Source organism: Hyperolius riggenbachi, chromosome 4 (genome assembly GCF_040937935.1).
Source record: "Hyperolius riggenbachi isolate aHypRig1 chromosome 4, aHypRig1.pri, whole genome shotgun sequence".
Lineage (NCBI taxonomy): Eukaryota > Metazoa > Chordata > Amphibia > Anura > Hyperoliidae > Hyperolius > Hyperolius riggenbachi.
Window position 1 is genome coordinate 250,668,778 of NC_090649.1, and position 23,039 is coordinate 250,691,816.

At 41.8% G+C, this 23,039-nt stretch overlaps 1 protein-coding gene across 9 annotated transcripts in view; it reads right to left on the reverse strand.

The window, feature by feature from the left end:
- Positions 1-23,039, reverse strand: part of SYNCRIP (synaptotagmin binding cytoplasmic RNA interacting protein) — a 58,763-nt gene that overhangs the window by 15,011 nt on the left and 20,713 nt on the right. For all 9 annotated transcript variants that reach the window (XM_068231114.1, XM_068231119.1, XM_068231116.1 and 6 more), the window contains 7 exons: positions 20,819-20,937; positions 18,633-18,740; positions 17,630-17,743; positions 17,374-17,550; positions 11,905-12,040; positions 2,037-2,242; positions 1,800-1,949 (listed from right to left, as the gene is read on the reverse strand). In XM_068231114.1, the coding sequence (XP_068087215.1) occupies positions 1,800-1,949; positions 2,037-2,242; positions 11,905-12,040; positions 17,374-17,550; positions 17,630-17,743; positions 18,633-18,740; positions 20,819-20,937 (1,010 nt within the window). The remainder of the gene's footprint in view (positions 1-1,799; positions 1,950-2,036; positions 2,243-11,904; positions 12,041-17,373; positions 17,551-17,629; positions 17,744-18,632; positions 18,741-20,818; positions 20,938-23,039) is intronic.

Below are 23,039 nucleotides of genomic sequence, written 5' to 3' on the forward strand. Positions count from 1 at the left end.
GTGAACAGCAGCAGTGCACTTAAAACACTTATAGAGCATTTACAGTTCAAGACTGGTAGCAGACCATTAAGTCTATCACCTTTTCTTAATACTGCTATGTAAAGAATTAAAAATAAAATTTAGGTACTTTTAACCATTTACCGCCATCCTAACGTATTAAAACGTCATGCTTACCGCTATTAACAGCAACATGACGTTTTAATACGTCGCGCATTCCCGCCGCTGCTACCGCCGTGTGTCCGCCGCTACCGCCGCCATTACCGTCGGGATCCCGTGCTGGGCGATTGGGGAAGAGGACTGAACAGTCCTCTACCCAATCGCAGTGCCTGGAGTGAATGGACGTGACCGCGAACAGCGGCTACGTCCATTCACATAAACAGGAAATGTAACAGTTTAATAAAGTGTGTAAAAAAAAAAAAAAAAAAGTGAACACGTCCTATGAGTGTTCACCAGCGCCATCTTGTGGCCAAAAAGTATATTACACCTACAAAACACATACATTTTCAAGTATATACACATCATTAATAAAATTACACTTCCAACCCTCCCCCCCAAAAAAAACACTTGTAAAAAAAAAAAATCAGCTTAAAAAAATAAATAAATAGTTGCCTTAGGGACTCAGCTTTTTTTATTCTATATTTTATGGGGGAAAATTAATTTTAATTTATTACATAGGGGCTTGTAATTATGGCCAGAACAAACAGAAAAATAACCACTTATATTTCAAAATAATATACTGTCGCCATACATTGTGGTAGGGACATAATCTAAACGGTTTAATTATCGGGACCACTGGGCAAATAAAACGTGTTTGTTTTATCCACAGGAGAATGTTTAATTTTAAAACTATAAAGGCTGAACACTGAGAAATAATGATTTTTTTTCTTTTTTTTTCTGTTTTTCTCATTAAAATGCATTTAGAATAAAAAAATTCTTAGCAAAATGTACTATCCACAGAAAGCCTAATTGGTGGCGAAAAAAACGAGGTATAGATCATTTTCTTGTGATAAGTAGTAATAAAGTTATTAGGGAATAAAAGGGAGGAGCGCTGACAACTGAAAATTGCTCTGGTCCGTTAGGATAAAAACCCTTGGGGGTGAACTGGTTAAAAGCTATACAAAAATACAATTTGTGAAAGACAACATAATAGGATTAAATTAAAGGAGTTCTGTGGAGGGTTTAAAAAAATATCAGCCCCCTGCAGCAGTCATGTCCTGCGCCGTCATCCTACAATTCTCCATTCCCCTCGGCTGGTCCAATTATTCATCTAACTAGACTAATACTGCGCGCCCCCGCAGCTTACTGCGCAGAATGAGAAAAACTCGTACTGCGCAGTAAGCTCAAGGAGATGCAAGCGGGAGCGAGCAAACGCGCACGGCCACGCAACCGCAGTTGTATTAGAAGAATAATTAGACCGGGAACGGCGGAGGGGAACAGAGGACCGTAGGAGGACAGCGCGAGACATGAAAGCTGCAGTAGGCCAATAGAAGGCACAGGTAAGTGTCAGTTTTTTGTTGTTTTTTTAAACACTCCACGGAAGCCCTTTAAACTTTCTAAAGCTTGCCACTGCCAATTGAGAGGTTGCCACGAGAAATAGGGATAAAATCATGGATGTTGGAGAGCAAAGCACATTACAACAGCAGTAAAATATATGTTATGCGGTTGGTACCCATTGCTGACAACATAAAACTAAGAAAGGAAAGACACTTTTATAAAACAGTACAATAGCACACAATCTTCTGCAAGATGTTGGGCGGTATACACAGTGGTGCCAATTTGGTATACATACAAGGTCTTACCTTTACTGCACCAACTCTTTCATCAAAATGTATAAAAGCGTAGTCTTTTAGCTTTTTGACCCTTTCCAATTTACCAAACTGTCCAAAAGACTTTTCCAAGATTTCTTCAGTAACTGTGTTTGCAAGATTACGCACAAACAAAACTTTAACCTAAAAAAATAAAAAATAAAATGTTGAATTACCTTTACTCTTGTAACGGGATATTACATTTAGCTAGTACAATCTCATTGCAATTACCTTTGCCATTACTTCAGGATCAGGATCTTCAATAGGGTCTGCCCATTCCACAGTCACAACATTACCCCATACTTTTACTTTTCCACTCATTAGTCGACGCCTAGCTTGTGCTGCTGTTTTGTGGTCTTCATATTCAAGAAAACAGAAACCTCTGTTCTTTTTCTTGTCATCAGGCTGATGATATAATATAACATCGGTAAGACCTTCTGCAGGTACACAAATTAGGAATGGTGTCAGATAGGTTAACACACATACCGTATATAAAGTATACCCCAACAAACCTTATGTGTGACCCAAATATAAGCCCAGCCCCCAATGTCTCCCCTTAGTATCTACCATGCATGTGATCCATCCTTGGAAAAAGCCAAACCTTTTTGTAGCAAAATAAAAATTATGCATACATGTAGCAGGTGTACACTAATAAGTAACTACAACATTCGGGTGAAATACACAGATAACATGAAAGCCACAACGGGTGCCAAAATTCACATGAAATGCTACCCAGGACATCCCTTTTGTTAAGCTGGCCTACCCACATGATATAAGGTACTGGATTTAAGGGACAATTCTGAACAAAAGATTGAGAATGGACTTTATCAGACTTTTCACATAACTCTAAAGGTAAATGAGAAGTATCAGAAGAAGTCAGAGGCACCAAGAAGAGCGATTTTTTTTCCCCTAATTTTAATCACATAGGAGGCCTACAGACCATTCTAGTCTACAGTTATTAGAATGATAACCATTACCAGATAGGATGCTTTATAAACCATTTATTCAGAAAATTTTCCCCAGTGTGGGTCAGGCTCCTTATGTTAGATAAATGGGGCACAAAGTGGTGCTGCAATGCAGCACTGCCAGATTAAAAGGATACACGAAGTGACATGTGACATGATGAGATAGACTGTGAGGGTCACACTGTAGTCCCTTCCTGTCTGAGTCAGGACTGAGTCAGCCACTTACATACCTGATATTTAACTCTTTTAGGCAGAGAAAGAAAAAAAAAGGAACAGCATAGTTATTTGTGTGCTATGCACTGTACATACCCATGTGTATTTCATGTCACTTCGGGTATCCTTTAAGAGATGCCTGCAGAGTGTAAGCTTGCCACCTGCTGGATATATTAGGCACATAACACATTTCAAACTAACTTGCGCCTAAAATGAATGCTCAATAATCTTTCGACCCCAGAGAAAGATATAAATAAGAACACTAGAACACCAGAGCAGCTATAAGGGCCTTTTTCCACTACTCTGATTTGATTCCGATCGCAAAACGCAAGGTACATTAAATTAATAAAAACAGCAGCAGTAATTTCCATTAGTGCGATCCATTTGTGATGCGATTTTGGTCCAAACGTCCTGCTGCGTTTTGGATGCGATTGAGCTCTATTGTATAGTAGCTCAATCGCAATCACATGGTGGAAATTGAAATAACGCAATCGCATTTCATAGTGGAAAAGAGCCCTAAGAAAGAGTTGGTTAAATAATATTTTCAATGTATTCACCCACCACCTATAACCCTGCCCACTTTAAGGACCACAACCCTTACAAAAAAACAACTAATTCTGCTTTCTTTAAACCTTTTATAGACCTGTATTAGAATTGCAGTACTCTGGAAAAGTACATAATGCAGAGAAATCTACCTTATTTTCAAAAAAACAAATATCGCTACCATACGTTGTAGCAGCGACACAATTTAGGTAACCAACTTTAGTTTGTGTTTATGTACAAAAGCACTTTAAAGCAATAATTGGAGAAAACTGTGAAACTTATTCCTTTTACAAAAAAAATAAATAATGTTTTGTCTTTTTCCCTTTAAAATTCATGTGCAGAGCAGAGTATAAATCGCAGCAGGTGTTTCAACTCCCCTCCCCCGGGATCCAGACACAGACAGCCATTCTCCTTCCAGTCCTCGGAGGCTCTGGATCCCTCTGGTGAGATCACAGTTTGTCATCATGACAACAGATGGCAATCTAACAAAATGGTTACAGCGCCACACAGAGGACGCAAGGAGAATTGCAGCGCTGTGGACCTCAGTTATTTTTTCCTGGTTTTAGTGTCTAAGCGGGCCAAAAAAAAACTCACCACTTTTAGACTCAAAAATTCAGAAATAATCATACCGCCAGGGAGGTGAAGAATGAGCTTATGACATTATGCTTTGTGTGAAACCAAAGCTTTTACACCTGCGGGCCGTGGTTGGGTGGTGCTGGTTAACCGGCCCTTGTTGCCACCTCTGGCTGCTGCACTCATTGCGTTCACTCACTCAGATACTTTCTTCCTCAAAGCTAAAAATACTTAACAGAGTGATGGGCAGCGTGTTGGGAGCTCATCCCTGGCACTAATAAACTTATTGCCAATTTAACCACTTAAGGACTGCAGTCATAAAACCCCTTAAGGACCAGAGCCTTTTTTCCCATTCGGACCACTGCAGCTTTCACGGTTTATTGCTCAGTCATACAACCTACCACCTAAATGAATTTTACCTCTTTTTCTTGTCACTAATACAGCTTTCTTTTGGTGCCATTTGATTGCTGCTGCGAGTTTTACTTTTTATTATATTCATCAAAAAAGACATGAATTTTGTCAAAAAAATGACTTTTTTAACTTTCTGTGCTGACATTTTTCAAATAAAGTAAAATTTCCTATACATTTGAGCGCGAAAGTTATTCTGCTACATGTCTGATAAAAAAAAAAAACCATTCAGTGTATATTTATTGGATTGGGTAAAAGTTATAGCGTTTACAAACTATGGTGCAAAAAGTGAATTTTCCCATTTTCAAGCATCTCTGACTTTTCTGCGCACCTGTCAGGTTTCATGAGGGGCTAAAATTCTAGGATAGTACAAATACCCCCCAAATGACCCCATTTTGCAAAGAAGACATCCCAAAGTATTCAGTGAGAGGCATGGTGAGTTCATTGAAGATTTTATTTTTTGTCACAAGTTAGCGGAAAATGACACTTTGTGACAGAAAAAAAAAAAAAAAAAAAAAAAGTTTCCATTTCTTCTAACTTGCGACAAAAAAAAAATGAAATCTGCCACGGACTCACTATGCTCCTCTCTGAATACCTTGAAGGGTCTACTTTCCAAAATGGGGTCATTTGTGGGGTGTGTTCACTGTCCTGGCATTTTGGGGGGTGCCCAATTGTAAGCACCCCTGTAAAGCCTAAAGATGCTCATTGGACTTTTGGCCCCTTAGCGCAGTTAGGCTGCAAAAAAGTGCCACACGTGGTATTGCCGTACTCAGGAGAAGTAGTATAATGTGTTTTGGGGTGTATTTTTACACATACCCATGCTGGGTGGGAGAAATATCTCCGTAAATGACAATTTTTTTATTTTTTTTTACACACAATTGTCAATTTATAGAGATATTTCTCCCACTCAGCATGGGTATGTGGAAAAATACACCCCAAAACACATTATACTACTTCTCCTGAGTACGGCGATACCACATGTGTGGCACTTTTTTGCACCCTAACTGCGCTAAGGGGCCCAAAGTCCAATGAGTACCTTTAGGATTTCACAGGTCATTTTGAGAAATTTCGTTTCAAGACTGCTCCTCACGGTTTAGGGCCCCTAAAATGCCAGGACAGTATAGGAATCCCACAAATTACCCCATTTTAGAAAGAAGACACCCCAAGGTATTCCATTAGGAGTATGGTGAGTTCATAGAAGATTTTTTTTTTGTCACAAGTTAGCGGAAATTGATTTTAATTGTTTTTTTTTTTTTTCACAAAGTGTCATTTTCCGCTAACTTGACAAAAATAAAATCTTCTATGAACTCACCATACTCCTAACGGAATACCTTGGGGTGTCTTCTTTCTAAAATGGGGTCATTTGTGGGGTTCCTATACTGTCCTGGCATTTTAGGGGCCCTAAACCGTGAGGAGTAGTCTTGAAACCAAATGTCGCAAAATGACCTTTGAAATCCTAAAGGTACTCATTTGACTTTGGGACCCTTAGCGCACTTAGGGTGCAAAAAAGTGCCACACATGTGGTATTGCCGTACTCAGGAGAAGTAGTATAATGTGTTTTGGGGTGTATTTTTACACATACAGATGCTAGGTGCGAGAAATATCTCTGTAAATGACAATTATTTGATTTTTTTTACACACAATTGTCCATTTACAGAGAGATTTCTCCCACCCAGCATGGGTAAGTATAAAAATACACCCCAAAACACATTATACTACTTCTTCTGAGTACGGCGATACCACATGTGTGACACTTTTTTGCAACCTAGGTGCGCTAAGGGGCCTAACGTCCTATTCACAGGTCATTTTGAGGCATTTGGATTCTAGACTACTCCTCACGGTTTAGGGCCCCTAAAATGCCAGGGCAGTATAGGAACCCCACAAGTGACCCCATTTTAGAAAGAAGACACCCCAAGGTATTCCGTTAGGGGTATGGTGAGTTCATAGAAGATTTTATTTTTTGTCACAAGTTAGTGAAAAATGACACTTTGTGAAAAAAACAATAAAAATCCAATTTCCGCTAACTTTTGACAAAAAATAAAATCTTCTATGAACTCATCATACACCTAACAGAATACCTTGGGGTGTCTTCTTTCTAGAATGGGGTCATTTGTGGGGTTCCAATACTGCCATGGCATTTTAGGGGCCCTAAACCGTGAGGAGTAGTCTTGAACCCAAATGTCTCAAAATGACCTGTGAAATCCTAAAGGTACTCATTGGACTTTGGGCCCCTTAGCACAGTTAGGCTGCAAAAAAGTGTCACACATGCGGTATCGCCCTACTCAGAAGAAGTAGTATAATGTGTTTTGTGGTGTATTTTTACATATAACCATGCTGGGTGGGAGAAATATCTCTGTAAATGACACATTTTTGATTTTTTTTTTTTTACACACAATTGTCCATTTACAGAGAGATTTCTCCCACCCAGCATGGGTATGTGTAAAAATACACCACAAAACACATTATACTACTTCTCCTGAGTATGGCGATACTACATGTGTGACACTTTTTTGCAGCCTAACTGTGCTAAGGGGCCCAACGTCCTATTCACAGGTCATTTTGAGGCATTTGTTTTCTAGACTACTCCCCACGGTTTAGGGCCCCTAAAATGCCAGGGCAGTATAGGAACCCCACAAGTGACCCCATTTTAGAAAGAAGACACCCCAAGGTATTCCGTTAGGGGTATGGTGAGTTCATAGAAGATTTTATTTTTTGTCACAAGTTAGTGAAAAATGACACTTTGTGAAAAAAATAAAAATCCAATTTCCGCTAACTTTTGACAAAAAATAAATTCTATGAACTCATCATACACCTAACAGAATACCTTGGGGTGTCTTCTTTCTAAAATGGGGTCACTTGTGGGGTTCCTATACTGCCCTGGCATTTTACGGGCTCAAAACTGAGTAGTCTGGAAACCAAATTTCTCAAAATGACTGTTCAGGGGTATAAGCATCTGCAAATTTTGATGACAGGTGGTCTATGAGGGGGCAAATTTTGTGGAAACGGTCATAAGCAGGGTGGCCTCTTAGATGACAGATGTATTGGGCCTGATCTGATGGATAGGAGTGCTAGGGGGGGGTGACAGGAGGTGATTGATGGGTGTCTCAGGGGGCGGTTAGAGGGGAAAATAGATGCAATCAATGTACTGGGGAGGTGATCGGAAGGGGGTCTGAGGGGGATCTGAGGGTTTGGCCGAGTGATCAGGAGCCCACACGGGGCAAATTAGGGCCTGATCTGATGGGTAGGTGTGCTAGGGGGTGACAGGAGGTGATTTATGGGTGTCTCAAGGTGTGATTAGAGGGGGGGAAATAGATGCAAGCAATGCACTAGCGAGGTGATCAGGGCTGGGGTCTGAGGGCGGTCTGAGGTGTGGGCGGGTGATTGGGTGCCCGCAAGGGGCAGATTAGGGTCTAATCTGATGGGTAACAGTGACAGGTGGTGATAGGGGGTGATTGATGGGTAATTAGTGGGTGTTTAGAGGAGAGAAGAGATGTAAACACTGCACTTGGGAGGTGATCTGATGTCGGATCTGCGGGCGATCTATTGGTGTGGGTGGGTGATCAGATTGCCCGCAAGGGGCAGGTTAGGGGCTGATTGATGGGTGGCAGTGACAGGGGGTGATTGATGGGTGGCAGTGACAGGGGGTGATTGACAGGTGATCAGTGGGTTATTACAGGGAAGAACGGATGTAAATAATGCACTGGCGAATCGATAAGGGGGGGTTTGAGGGCAATCTGAGCGTGTGGGCGGGTGATTGGGTGCCCGCAAGGGTCTAATCTGATGGGTAAAAGTGACAGGTGGTGATAGGGGGTGATTGATGGGTGATTGATGGGTAATTAGTGGGTGTTTAGAGGAGAGAATAGATGTAAACAATGGATTTGGGAGGCGATCTGATGTCGGATCTGCGGGCGATCTATTGGTGTGGGTGGGTGATCAGATTGCCCGCAAGGGGCAGGTTAGGGGCTGATTGATGGGTGGCAGTGACAGGGGGTGATTGACGGGTGATTGACAGGTGATCAGGGGGGATAGATGCATACAGTACACAGGGGGGGGAGAGGGTCTGGGGGGGTCTGGGGAGAATCTGAGGGGTGGGGGGGTGATCAGGAGGGAGCAGGGGGCAGTTTAGGGACTAAAAAAAAAAATAGCGTTGACAGATAGTGACAGGGAGTGATTGATGGGTGATTAGGGGGGTGATTGTGTGCAAATGGTGGTCTGGGGGGTGGGCAGGGGGGGTCTTAGGGGTAATGTGGGTGATCAGGGGGCAGATCAGTGTGTTTGGGTGCAGACTAGGGTGGCTGCAGCCTGCCCTGGTGGTCCCTCGGACACTGGGACCACCAGGGCAGGAGGCAGCCTGTATAATACACTTTGTAAACATTACAAAGCGTATTATACGCTTCCTATCCGGCGATCGTCGGGTTAACAACCCGCCGGCGCTTCCAATTGGCCGGCGGGTTGACGTCGCGGGTGGGCGGAGCCTATTGCCGGCAGATGCGTGCGCATCCCAGCGCGCGATCCCCGGCCAGAGAGTGCCCCAGGACCTGACGCCAATCTGCGTTACGTGGTCCTGGGGCTGCCACTTTGCCGCCGCCAATATGAAGTAGGCGGTCGGCAAGTGGTTAATAGGGACATAGCCAAATATAAAAAATTGCTCTAGTCTAAGGGGAAAACCAGTCTAGGCACGGAATGCTTAAACTTTTGAGAGAAAATTTGCCTTGCCAAACTATGGTTTTAATACCCCCCCTCTGCCTCTTTATCTTCCCTTCTTCCTAACACTACAATCATTGGCCCATATGCCACTCACTTTTTCTTCTGAGTTTTCTCCTAGTTGATATTGTCACACCTTGTCAAATTGCCTTTAAACCACCAGCAAGCAAGAAAATATTCAAACTTATTAGTATTTTTTTTTTTTTTTTATAACTTTTGGGTACTTTCAATTGTAAAATGCTGAAAAGTTATTTTAAAGAATATACAAAACTTATATCTTAGGAGATAACTCAGGAAAAAATTGCATATGGGCCATGGTCTTATGAGAAGTGATCTGCACTACTTGCTTACATGTATGTCACAAAACATTATGCACCAGAAATACACAAAAAACAAAACAAAAAAAACACCTAAAGGACAAATTTCTCTCAGGGGTTTGAACCTCAATGGTAATCAGTTTCAGAAAGGAGATAAACTTATCTCTTTAGCTGCCTCTTAGCCCTTGGCTAATATTTCCTTTTACATATCAATGTTAAAGAGCAATGTAAACAACTGCACTTCTAGAGAAGAGGTAACTATGGACCATCGCAGAGGTTGGGAGTGAGGAGTGAAGGGTTGGGAGTGAGGAGTGAAGGGTTAGTAGTTCAGTACTATACTTTGTGTCCTACCTGATCATGCACCTCCATTACTGTGCACCCATGCTATGCATTTGAGTGAACCTAACTTGCCTAATCTCCATGCTCCCCTCCAGTGACTGACTAAGCATTACCTTGTACTCATAATGTGCTGTGTAATCTGATTTCTTGTATCCCTGTATTGTCATATTGCTGTTTGTCACCCCTAAATATTGTATGTAACCTAAATGAATGTCCAGTGCTGCGTAATATGTTGGAGCTTTATAAATACAATAAATAATATACTATACGGTGGTTTGTGAACTCTCCATGCGTATCGAGAGGGTGTACCTACAAGTGCAAGAATCATGGAGTCTAGCTATCCAATTGGAGTTCTGCTTCCCTGCCTCAGCTCATACCTCTTTTCCCTTCATAGGCAGCCAGTGAGTGACCCTGAGTGTAGGCAGCCAGAGTATACAGTTCTAGTTTAGGTAGTCTCCCTTTCAGTGTAGGTAGCCAGTGGGTACTCCCCCCATTCAATATGGATCCCCTCCATCGCCTATGCAGAGCCGCAGCAGAGCGTGCATTGCTCACCACCCTGGGATCCTGCCTCTTTCTACTAAGTTTTTTCACCCTCAACGGGGGCACTCTATGCAGAGATCGCCCTCTGTCGCCATGTGCCAGACTGAGATATCAGCATAGAGATGGAGAGCCTCAGAGGACACAGAAAAGGTTGCTGCTGCTGGATCCTGGCAAGGTGATTGAGTGCGATATCTGCACCTGGCCCTCACAGTATCCACAAGTGTAGCTCAGGGTAACCACTAACAGCAGTGATAAGTAACCCTGAACTACACTCGGGAATACCGCTAAGGAGGTTAAAGCAGAAAGATCATAGCAATTAAGCATATTCACACATTTGAGTGTTCAAGCAGAAGATGGGTGTGGTCTATAAAGCTGTAGAAAAGTGAGGAAATGAAGCTGTGTGAGCTATCGAAATTACAGGAGTGGATAATTTTTTTGAAAGAATCGTTCACATACAGCATACAATTGCACTGTGCATTTAAAGCAGATCTGAGGTGAAAAACTAACTATAACAAGCAACTTGTTTATATCGCTTATCTAAAGTTTGGATTGTTTACACAGCAAATCTAGCTGCAATCAGCTTCAACGGTATAGGATTACTTCTCCCTGTGATATACTGACAACAGCCATGTTTTGCTTGTGATCATTACACAGGCAAGCTGCTCTGTATTCTCCACCTCTCAGTCTGTGAAAAAAAAAAAAAAAAAAAAAAAAAAAAAAAAAAACTTACTTCCCCTCTCCTCCTCCCCTCTGCCTCAAATCACTGGCTAGTAACACCTCCTCCTCCTGCCCAGACTGAGCTCCCCTTGCTACATGGGTCTCAGAGTGCCTTGGCACTGGAGGAGCTGTGGGCGAGGCTTGTTTAATTTATAGGGAATTCGGGTACTAAAACAAAACAACAAAACAAAAAAAGTCATAAGCTTGAGATATGCCCTATAAACCATATGTAAGGAACACAATTATGCAATGAGCAAAAGTTTCTCAGATCCACTTTAAAGAAGAACTCCAGTGAAAATAATGTAGTAAAAATAAGTGCTTCATTTTTTTACCATAATTATGTATAAATGATTTAGTCAGTGTTTGCTCATTGTAAAATCTTTCCTCTCCCCGATTTACATTCTGACATTACATGGTGACATTTTTACTGTGGGCAGGTTATGTAGCTGCTCCTAGCTGTTTTGGCTGTTAGAGACAGCTGTAAGCAGCTATTCCCTGTATGTGAACATTGTTACATTGTGGCAGTTTGCCCAGAGTACCGCAGTACACAGAGCTTCTTGTGGGAGGGGTTTCAGCACAAAATCAGTCACACAGCGCCCCCTGATGGTCTGTTTGTGAAAATCATTATATTTCTCATGTAAAAGGAGGTATCAGCTACTGATAGGGATAAAGTTCAATTCTAGGTTGGAGTTTCTCTTTAAGAGCCCAACTGTGCGTATGTAACCGTCTTGCATTACCCACAAGTCTATACATAGAATAAAACAAAGTAAAAAGTCTTACCTGTAACTTTGCTAAATTCTTCTACAATTTGTTCCTTTGTTTTACTTTTAGGGATGGACCCAACAAAAAGTCTATTATTGGCAACAGAGATACATACACCAATGTGTTTTCCAGAGCGAATCTCATGGTTATTGTACTGAAGAAAAAATAAAAAAATAAACGTAGAAACCTGAATTATTTGAGCATACAATTCGTATATGTGCCCACAACATTTACAGTACTAGAGGTCAAAACATACACCTAATTCTAGGGCAGGGCCGGAGCTACCATAGGAAAAACTGGGCAATTTCCCCAGGGACCCAGAGCCTGTAAGTTGTCCCTCCCCATCTTAACTGTTGCTCTCCAGGGATTCTGCAGAGTCTGTTAAGTTGGGAGGTGATTGGGGGAGGATCAGCTGCCAGCTCAGGGGCCCAGGAAGAAAATTTGGCCGCAACAAAAGGCCCTTAAAGGGATACTGTAGGGGGGGTCGGGGGAAAATGAGCTGAACTTACCCGGGGCTTCTAATGGTCCCCCGCAGACATCCTGTGCCCGCGCAGCCGCTCACCGATGCTCCGACCCCGCCTCCAGTTCACTTCTGGAATTTCTGACTTTAAAGTCAGAAAACCACTGCGCCTGCGTTGCCGTGTCCTCAATCCCGCTGATGTCATCAAGAGCTCACAGCGCAGGCCCAGTGTGGTCTGTGTCTGCGCAGTACACTCCTGGTCACATCAGCGGGAGCGAGGACACGGCAACGCAGGCGCAGTGGTTTTCTGACTTTAAAGTCAGAAATTCCAGAAGTGAACCGGAGGCGGGGCCGGAGAATTGGGGAGTGGCTGCGCCAACACAGGATGTCTGCGGGGGACCATTAAAAGCCCCGGGTAAGTTCAGCTCATTTTCCCCCAACCCCCCTACAGTATCCCTTTAATGACGTTTTTGGTTCGGGGGGGGGGGGGGGGGGGGGGGGGGGGGGGGGGGGGGGGGGGGGGGGGGGGGGGGGGGGGGGGATTTTCCCCTGGGGCCCAATTGTTACTTGAACCGGCCCTGTTTTAGGGGAACATAAACCAGAAGGGTCTTAAGTGACAATTTTAGTGAGAAAAATATGGAGGGTGCCGTGTTTATTTCCTGTTAAACAATACCAGTTGCCTGGCCGCCCTTCTGATCTATTTGGCTGCATTAGTGTCTGAATAACACCAGGAACAAGCATGCAGCTAATCTTGTTAGATCTGACAATGTCAGAAACACCTGAACTCCTGCATGTTCAGGGTCTGTGGCTGAAAGTATTAGAGGCATAGAATCAGCAGAACTGTCAGGCAACTGGTATTGCTTAAAGCGGACCCAAACCAAACATTTTTTTAATTCAAAATATTTAGTTGCACCACTCTGACACATACAAATATAAACAAACACTCCTTCTAGCCTATGAGCATTTCAGTGCATGCTTTTCACATTCCTCTGCATAACTAGGGTTATACAGGTGGCAGCAATTAGCAATTCCTCCTTTGCTGGACACCATCTACTCCACCAGTTTGCCGGATTATTTGCCGGCAATATGAAAGGAAGGGAGGGGTTTCTCCCTTCCTTTCACGTCCAGATAGGCACTGCTGCTGCCGCCGGCTGGTGCGCGCAATCGGGCGCGCCCCCGCCGCTAGCCCCCGATCAGTGAATGGGAATATAATTCCCATTCACCGATCTAACTTTCCCGCAGAAATGCAGATGCTTTCTATCCAGAGCGCGGTATTTCTGCCCCCAGGAAACTTCTCCCCAGCATTTTAGTTCCTGGATGCGAGATGGTTCGCATCCAGGACTTTCACTGTGGCCATCTTGTGGCCAAGTAGTAAACTGCACCCACATAATTTTTTAATAAAAAAAATATATTTTACATTTAAAATTAGCAATTTCCCTCCCACACCAAAAATTACCCACATACATTTTTTTTAATTAAAAAAAATAAATAAATAAATAAAAAATAAAATAAAAAAAAAAACCAGTTACCCAAGGGTCTGAACTTTTTAAATATGCATGTCAAGAGAATATATTATATTATTTAAAATTATAAGCTTATAAATAGTGATGAACGCAAATTGAAAAAATGCACCTTTATTTCTAAATAAAATATCGGCGCCATAAATTGTGATAGGGTCATTGTTTAAACGGTGTAATAACCGGGACAGATGGGCAAATAAAATACATGAGTTTTAATTACGGTAGCGTATTCTTTCTTAATCTTTCTGTTAAAATAGATTTAGAAAAAAATAATTCTTAGCAAAATGTACTACCCAAAGAAAGCCTAATTAGTGGCGGAAAAAACAAGATATAGATCAATTCATTGTGATAAGTAGCAATAAAGTTATAGGCGAATAAATGGGAGGTGTATGTTGCTCGGATTAATGAGATTTTTGGCACTGCGGCGCTGAACCAGATAATTTAGAAAATAGATTTTATTTCTGAAATCTTGTATTTTTAGTTTGGGTCCCCTTTAAAAGGAAATATTGCAGCCTCCACATACCTCTCACTTCAGTTGTCCTTTAAGCTGACCATACACTATACAATATTTAGCCCAATTTAATATTCGAATGTCAAACTGGGCAAAATTTGTTTGCCGTTGGCGCAAATTGACACGGCAAATGGATCTATAATCGACCTTCGGGCCAATGTCACACACAATATTAATAATGACAATCATGTAACAGTCGCGGTACAATCGGCGCTGAGGTTGAGCAGTGTATGGGTAGCTTTAGCCTACATAAACATGGGAAGTGCATTCACATACAATAAAAATTTACAAGGGGCTCTCATTTTACACAAATGATACGTTTTTACATCTTTATAACAAGTTACAAATAAAAAAAAAAAAATGGGTTATGCAGCTGTGTCAGAATCTCATATTAATGCAGAGAAATTATCCCCCTAGCCTAGACTGTACAGAGTGTACACATGTTAAATGGTTTGCAGATAATTTGAGTGAATTTCAAGATTCGTGAGTAAATTAGATTGTGTACTTTTTAGTGTTATTGTTGGAGGTGAGCTGTTTATTTCTACAAGGTTAAAAGTGAGATAATATTGAAGAAATGTTCACATGTTATGCAGTATTGTTGTGTTAGTAAGTTTAACCATCTAAGGTCAAGATATATACACTGCTAAAACTAAAAGTCTGCTTTATGCGCAAAATGTTAATCACATAGTGTTCACACATCTAATAAGCTGATCAATAATATACACTTGATTTCAGATTGTATTAAAACAATTAGGCCTTAAGCCTTGTGCCTGCTGTTACCACATATAACCACAAGGGGCATCTAGATATCCCTATCTAAAAATAAGAGTAAAGCAATGTCATAAAAACAACCATTAAGTCATATGTGCTCATTTAAAAATAGTTAGGAAATTCCCTTATATTATTTCTGGGGAGAAAATCTCTATAAAAGAGAGTTTTCAGGCTGTATATTGTATTCATTGCCTGATGTCCTTGCTGCCTGAAACATCCTAGGCCGAAGCTTACTTTCCCAGACACGTGATTCTGAAAGATACATCAGAGAGGTAATATGCAATTATTCTTGCTGAATTCTTTGACAATTAGTCTATATAAACGTTAAAGACTTGTCTTTTTAAACTTCAGCAGTTTGAGTTCTTAGATAACTTTTTTCTATGCTATAAGTATTACTATTCAAACGCAATTGCAAGCTTAGAGATAATTACCAAGCTTTGATTGATTAAGATATATCTACTTTAAGTTCTTTATATAAGAATAGAACTTCATATATCATTTTTTAAGGATAAAGCTATATTGTGAGTACCATCTCGAGACAACAATTATCGATGAAGGATAAAAGCTACAGCAGAATATTTGCTATATTGAAATGGACTCTTAACCTCCCTGGCGGTTTATTAAAATCCGCCAGGGGGCAGCAAATACGTTTTTTTTTTCTTTTTCATGTAGCGAGACAATGTCTCGCTACATGATAGCCGCTGCCGAGCGGCATCCCCCCAGCCCCTCCGATCGCCTTAGGCGATCGGAGATCAAGAGATCCCGTTCAAAGAACGGAATCTCTTGGAGGGCTTCCCCCGTCGCCATGGCGACGGGGCGGGATGACGTCATCGACGCCGTGACGTCAAAGGGGAATCCGATCCACCCCACGGCGCTGCCTGGCACTGATTGGCCAGGCAGCGCACGGGGGTCTGCGGGGGGGGGCGGCTGCGGCGACGCGTATAGCGGCGGATCGGCGGCGATTGGAGGTTACACACAGCTAGCAAAGTGCTAGCTGCGTGTAACAAAAAAAATTATGCATATCGGCCCAGCGGGGCCTGAGCGGTGCCTCCCGGCGGCATAGCCCGAACTCAGTTCGGGCTGTGCCTCCCGGCGGCATAGCCCGAACTCAGTTCGGGCTTACCGCCAGGGAGGTTAACTAAAGGAACTTTGAAAATGTATTTTTGGATGAAAATGTATTTTTTGGATGATTAACAATTGGAGAGATGTATATTCCTGTATATATATATATATGCTTTATCTATTTTTCTTAACAAGATAATTTTATAAAGTTCAACAGCTGAGTGTTGCGTTTTTCTTTCAGAGGTAAACCTGTTAACCTGCTGGGCGGTCTGGACGAGCTCAGCTCGTGCAGTACCGCCGGAGCCTGCCGCTCAGGCCCTGCTGGGCCGATTTGGCTCAAATAAAAAGCAGCACACGCAGCCGGCACTTTGCCAGCCGCGTGTGCTGCCTGATCGCCGCCGCTCTGCGGCGATCCGCCGCGAGCAGCGGCGAAAGAGGGTCCCCCCAGCCGCCTGAGCCCAGCGTAGCCGGAACAAAAAGTTCCGGCCAGCGCTAAGGGCTGGATCGGAGGCGGCTGACGTCAGGACGTCGGCTTACGTCCATGACGTCACTCCGCTCGTCGCTATGGCGACGATGTAAGCAAAACAAGGAAGGCTGCTCATTGCGGCCTTCCTTGTTTATTCTGGGCGCCGGAGGCGATCGGAAGAACGCCTCCGGAGCGCCCTCTAGTGGGCTTTCATGCAGCCAACTTTCAGTTGGCTGCATGAAATTGTTTTTTTTTTTTATTAAAAAAAAAGCTCTCCCGCAGCCTCCCTGGCGATCTTAATAGAACGCCAGGCAGGTTAACCTATAAATATTCTGTTTATAGTGAGCAACGCACCCACTACTGTCTAATTTTGGTTATGACGCTTTAAAGGCTGGTCCTTTACTGAGTTAGCAATCATTTTAAGCAGATATCGATCAGATATTTGACAGCTGTATTGAAGATAATAGAGCATGGGTTGAATCAGTGTACAAGGCATGAAAGTCGTCTTGCTCATGAACTCACTAACCATGGTGGAAAAGGGCACCAACACTTACTGCAGAAATACAGGAAGCTACTTTAGACCATTTCTTAGTGAGTCTAGTCCTAAAAGTACCTATGTTTATCTTATGTCAGTCCAGGTACTATTTAAGAGCACCTCTAAATTGGGGTAAATTATTGGTGCTACAACAATACTTACCAACTTGACAGCTTCCTGAGCCGCTTCTTTTGTACAAAACGTAACAAAAGCATAGCCTCTATTTAAACCAGTTAAAGGGTCCATCATTAATCGGAGATCCCAAATTGCACCAGCCTTCTCAAATAATGGAACAAGTTCATCTTCAAAAAGGTCTCTTGGGATTTTTCCTACAAATATCTGATTAAGAAAAAATAAATAAATCAAACGAGGAAAAATGTCCAAAAAGAATCACAAGTATGCACATAATTTTTTTTACCTCTGTACCAACAGAAGGCTGCTGTCCAGAGTGGACCATGTTGGGTGGTGGTCCACCATATTTTCTTTGACCTGTCGTCACATCTAAAGTGTATCCTGTTCTTTCTAGTAGGGCCTAAAAAAAGACCAAGCACACATTTTTAAACTTTACAATGCTGATCTATTCCCAAGTTTTAAAATTCCAAGAAAATCGCCTGATAAAATAAGATCTGGTTATAGTAAACGCCATCCCCAAGTCCCAGCCATGCACCTATATAAATACTCTACGGTATGTATAACAAATTCCGATATAGTAAGCTACTTCGTCCCTTTAAGCTTACCATAAGCAGATCTTATCGTATTTAATGATTTTACTGCATTTAAAAAAAAAAAAAAAAAAAAGGTATAAACAAATTTGATCTAGGTTAAGCTAAAGGGATCTTTTGATTTTCTGTTTCAATCTAGGTTCACTGTGCTAGATTAGAAATGTGTTAAAATGAAATCCGAGGTGTCTATTGAAATGCTGGCATGATAATAGCATGACACTACATTTTAGACCATCATCACGAATTGTTGCTGGTTTCTTGACAGTCGATTTTAAAAATAGAAGTTGACAAGGCAGAAGAGAACAGAAGAGGTGCAGGAACGTATAGGGAAAAAAAGCCTAGCAAAAGCAGACACATTCCCATAGGCTTTCAATGTTTCCATCGGCATTCGCTGCGTATGCCGTGTTCATTAATATTGTGCAAGTTATTACGTTGCCCTCCGTTTTATGGATGTTTCAAATGGTCATATGTGATGGACATTGCTTCTATCCACATATTTGTTGGCCTGCTGCCCTCATGCCCGAAAAGCTGTAATGTGTGAACATAGCCAAAGTCTTTTTTTACATTTGGAAAAAAAAAAAAAAATCCATGACTGTCAAACTATTGTAAGACAGTCAAGGATAATCCAATTCTACGGAAAAAATAAATAAAATTATAAAGCATGTGTAGCAATTAAGTCTAAAACTAAAGTGTACATACCTTTATTTTGGACTCATCTGGTCCTTTGCTAGAATCCGCAACTTTGGTCCCTTGTTTCTCTCTCTGCCTATAGGTCTTCATAACTCCACATAAAAAGGCACTTTTATTCTAAAGTGGAATAGTTAAATATGAGCTTAATGATCAGATAAATACTGGAAAAAAATAAAGCCAATAATGGACAACACAGTTATTTTACTTTTAGACGATTAAGGGCCTGTTTCCACTAGTGCAAAATACATAGAATTTACCAGCATCCAAGCTGGATGGGGAAAGCCGCCTACTCCTGTCAATAGGCTATCTGTCCAAACCGTATGCCAATGCGGTTTGAACGGCATGCTACAGTTTTCCACAATAGGCACCCAAATCTCTACAGCTGAGAATGGCACAACTTCGTAGCATAACGGGTTCCGTGTCCGATTTGGAAACTGATGCGGCACGCGCATGGAAATAGGTTTTAAGTCCAACTAAAGCTGGCCATACAGTGGTTGATGTGGCCATCAGATAGATCCTTCTGATATTATCTGATTGAATCCATCAACATTTTTCTATAGATTTCAGCAAGAAATCTATAGAAAATCTGTGTGCACTGCTTGCCAGGTCACCCAATTATTGCCTCCAAGCTTTTTTTTTGTCATTTTTTAGCTTTACCAGGAGTAGCAGTTAAATCACATAGTATGTGGTACGACATTTAGAATCTGCATTTAAAGTAAACTCAGTGATGCCCAAATGGTATCATCCTGATTCAAAACTTCTTGCTGATAAGCCCATATGCGAATGAGCAAAGATGTCTCTGGAAAATCTCCCCACTGAAAATGCTTAAAGTGGACCTGAGCTCTTGCAAAGAACAGACTGAAAAGTGTTCATTAGGCCCAGTTCACACTGCACACGTTTCCAGCCGCGTTTTGGGAACGCGTGCAGGAGGCCGACACGCACGACATCAGACAGTGCATAGAGTGCACTGTCTGATGTTCACACTGCATGCGTTCCGGACCAGTGCGGTCTGGGAACGCATGCTGCACGATTTTTTCCCAAAAATGCACGGCTGGTCCATTCAATTTTAGTGAATGGGATCAGCAACGCATACAAACGTGGATGGCGTGCGTTCGTACGCGTTGCGTTCCGAACGCACGGCCGTCCGCGTTTGCTAATGTGAACAAAGTCTTACACATAGAAATGCTATAGCTATAATCTGCACTGAGCTGTGCTTGTTTATTTAGGTACAGTTGAGTATAACAAGTGAGTAATCAGGCATGACTCAGAGAACCTTAGTGCAGCCAATACAGGAAAAGAGATGCTTTAACCGTTCTTTGCTCCCTGGGAGTTCATCCAGTACATATGCAGGGCTTTTTTGGGATTTGTGCGTTATAATAATTTTTTTCCCCTGATTGTTTTCATAATGCACCTAATCTTTTAGAGCAGAGAGAAAGTTCTGAGCTCAGATCCACTTTAATTGAGCCCAAAATGTAGGGACACCTAAATCAAACACACAGCAATACAATGCCACTTTTCTTAAAAAAGTTTGTTTACCATATTCTGCCCTGGTCAACTACGTATTTTTTTTTCCAAAGTGGGAGTCTCTCCCGCACCTTCCTGTTACTGTATGCGAGAGGGACATGGGTGACAGCTGAAACTTACCCTGGCCGGATGGTCGGGCCCGCAAAGGAAAACAACTAATGTGATGATTGGCAAAGTAATTAATATGAAAAATGGAACTGCTAATGGAATTGTTAAATGGCTAATTCGCTGTCTATCTGTAGCTCCAACGATGCCCATTCCAATAGATCAGATGGAAAACTGGATTAACTGGCACCTTACAAAAAGGATAGGCACATTGCTGTGGGAACTTCAAAAGGTTGGGCGAGAGAGATGCAATTCAACAACACTAAATGGGTTGCCTGTGCAGCTTAGGTCTGTGGAAGGAACCTTGGTTGGGAGGGGCCCTGAGGATGGTCATGGTAGGTGGCAGGCAACTTGCTCTGATGAGAAAACGTGACCCCAATGAAGAGGATCGCTTTCCATTAAGTAGAAGAGGGTTTGGAATTTTAGTCATGTAAGGTGTGAAGTGAGAAGGGTAAAACTTTGAAAAAATCCTGGCAACTAAAAATTACATATCTAAGTATAAATCATATTTAAAAACTGCAAGGTTCAGATGATTGAACACATGATTTGAGGTTTACCACATTTACCTGTACATGCGAAAGATCGCTGTCCTTAAACTGCTGAAGTACAGCTAATGCACCTTCTTCATTGAATTCCTTTAATGCTTCTATAGCTCTTTCATCTAGATCACTATGTGCAACTAAACCTGTAGGAAAGATAAAATTTACATCATTGTTTTCATCCCATGAAATAGCTATGCCAAATAGTATTTTTAGTACTACTAGCTAGTAAAATGTATCATCTTTATATCCTACAAATGCATTACAGTTTAACAGCATTCACACACAGTGCTTCTTATCCATGCTTGAATACATACAGTTTGTCAGGACAATGCAATACTGAGAAATAAACCCAAGTTGAATGTAGGCATGCACATTTTTTGTGTGAAAGGCTTGGGAAAACTAGAAAAAGTTAGACCAATTATATAATACTGTCAATACAAAGCAGAAATTGGTCAAGTCAACCACTTTTAGCACACGAGTACTATCTTACTGGATTTAGGGCAACAAATTGTGCAAGACTGGCGAACCTGTTACACAGCGTAACCTGACTAGATAGACAGCTTAAAGTGTACCTGGATTAAATCTTCACCAATCCAAAGTATTGGCAAACTCCCCTCAAAGAAAAATCTAAAGGGAAAACCGCTGTTTAACGGAACGCAAGTAAGCACAAAAAAAAAAAAATCTATGGGCCACACTGCAAATCACAGCTCTCTAGGATTTGCAACGTACCATCTTAAAATTGCTCAGCATATTGCATCGCCCCAAATACTGTATGCAAATTGCAGAAGATACAAGGTTTGCATACAATGCTTTCCTATATTTGGGGGGTGGGAGGGGTGGACAGGAGTTTTTTTTAATACAAAGAAAGATAGATTACTGTGTCTTTACCCACCAAAAGAAAAAAAAATGAAAAATCTTGAAAGCACACACAACTGCATACAAAAGAAAACAACAAACCAAAAACGCAGAGAAAAATGCAGAAACACCACATAGCAGAAGGCTCATGGGTTAAAGCACAGAGCGTGCTCCCAGCCTTTTTTTTCAGGGCTGTGGAGTCGGTACAAAAATCCGACTGCTCAGTTTAGGATTGCACAGACTCAGACTCCCAATTTGCATATTACAATCTTGTTGATTGAAAGTATATAACATGAAATTCGTCTCTTAACTGCCAACGCTTAGGAATTATAAGACAACTAAAGTGAGAAGGATATGTAGACTGCCATATTTATTCCCTTTAAGGTGGACACACACACACCATACAATTTTTTTTTAAAATATCTGTTCAATTTAAGAATTGCAATCAATTTTTCTGACTGATTGTAATAATTCAAAAATCTGACCAATGTACCACACACGTATGTTCAATTTTTCCCCAATTATGATAAAAATGATTGGAAATTGACAAAATTGCTAGGGTGAGTATATTAATAAATTGACAACCTAGCACACACCATACAATCTTTACAAGGATTGAAGACATATCTGTGGCATTCCGGATCAATAAAAATTGCAGAAAACGGGAAATCCGATCAGATTTTTCAGTCAAATGAAAAAAAAAAAAAAAAAAAAAACACTTTCGATTTTTTGGGGAATCCGATCGTTTATTGAATTGCCGTAAAAATTGGATCATTTTATTGTATCGTGTGTGGCCACCTTTAGTCAGACTAAAACTAGTCCTTGGTAAGAGTACTTGTAAAAGGTAAAGACCGGAACAAAGAACATGGATCAGGCCCTAGGCAATGTAACTGTGGGTACATGTAAGAGTGATGTGCAGGTACTCTGCAGGAGAATGAGGCGATTGTTCCTCTATTTCACATTCTTCATGCACAATCTGAACCAGGTTTATGGGTGATAGACAACACCTCTGTGTTCAATGTGCACGACATTCTCAGTGGATTCCCTGCAGCTCTGTAGGGAGTGCATATGTAGAGTATAGTACTACTGTGTAACAAAGTAAACCTGAGACAGATGAAATTAAAGTTGTATACATACTTGGGGCTTCCTCCAGCCCCCTTCAGGCTAATCAGTTCCTCGCTGTCATCCTCCACCACCTGGATCTTCTGCTATGAGTCCAGGTACTTGGAGCCAGTCTGGTGTAGTGCGCATGCACACACTCCGCCGCCGGGAGTGTACTACACCTGCGCAGCACTATTGCGCAGGTGCAGAATGCTCCTGGCTGTAGGAGCGGCATGAGGCCGGACTGCGCTGACTGGCTGAATTACCGGGACTCATAGCAGAAGATCCA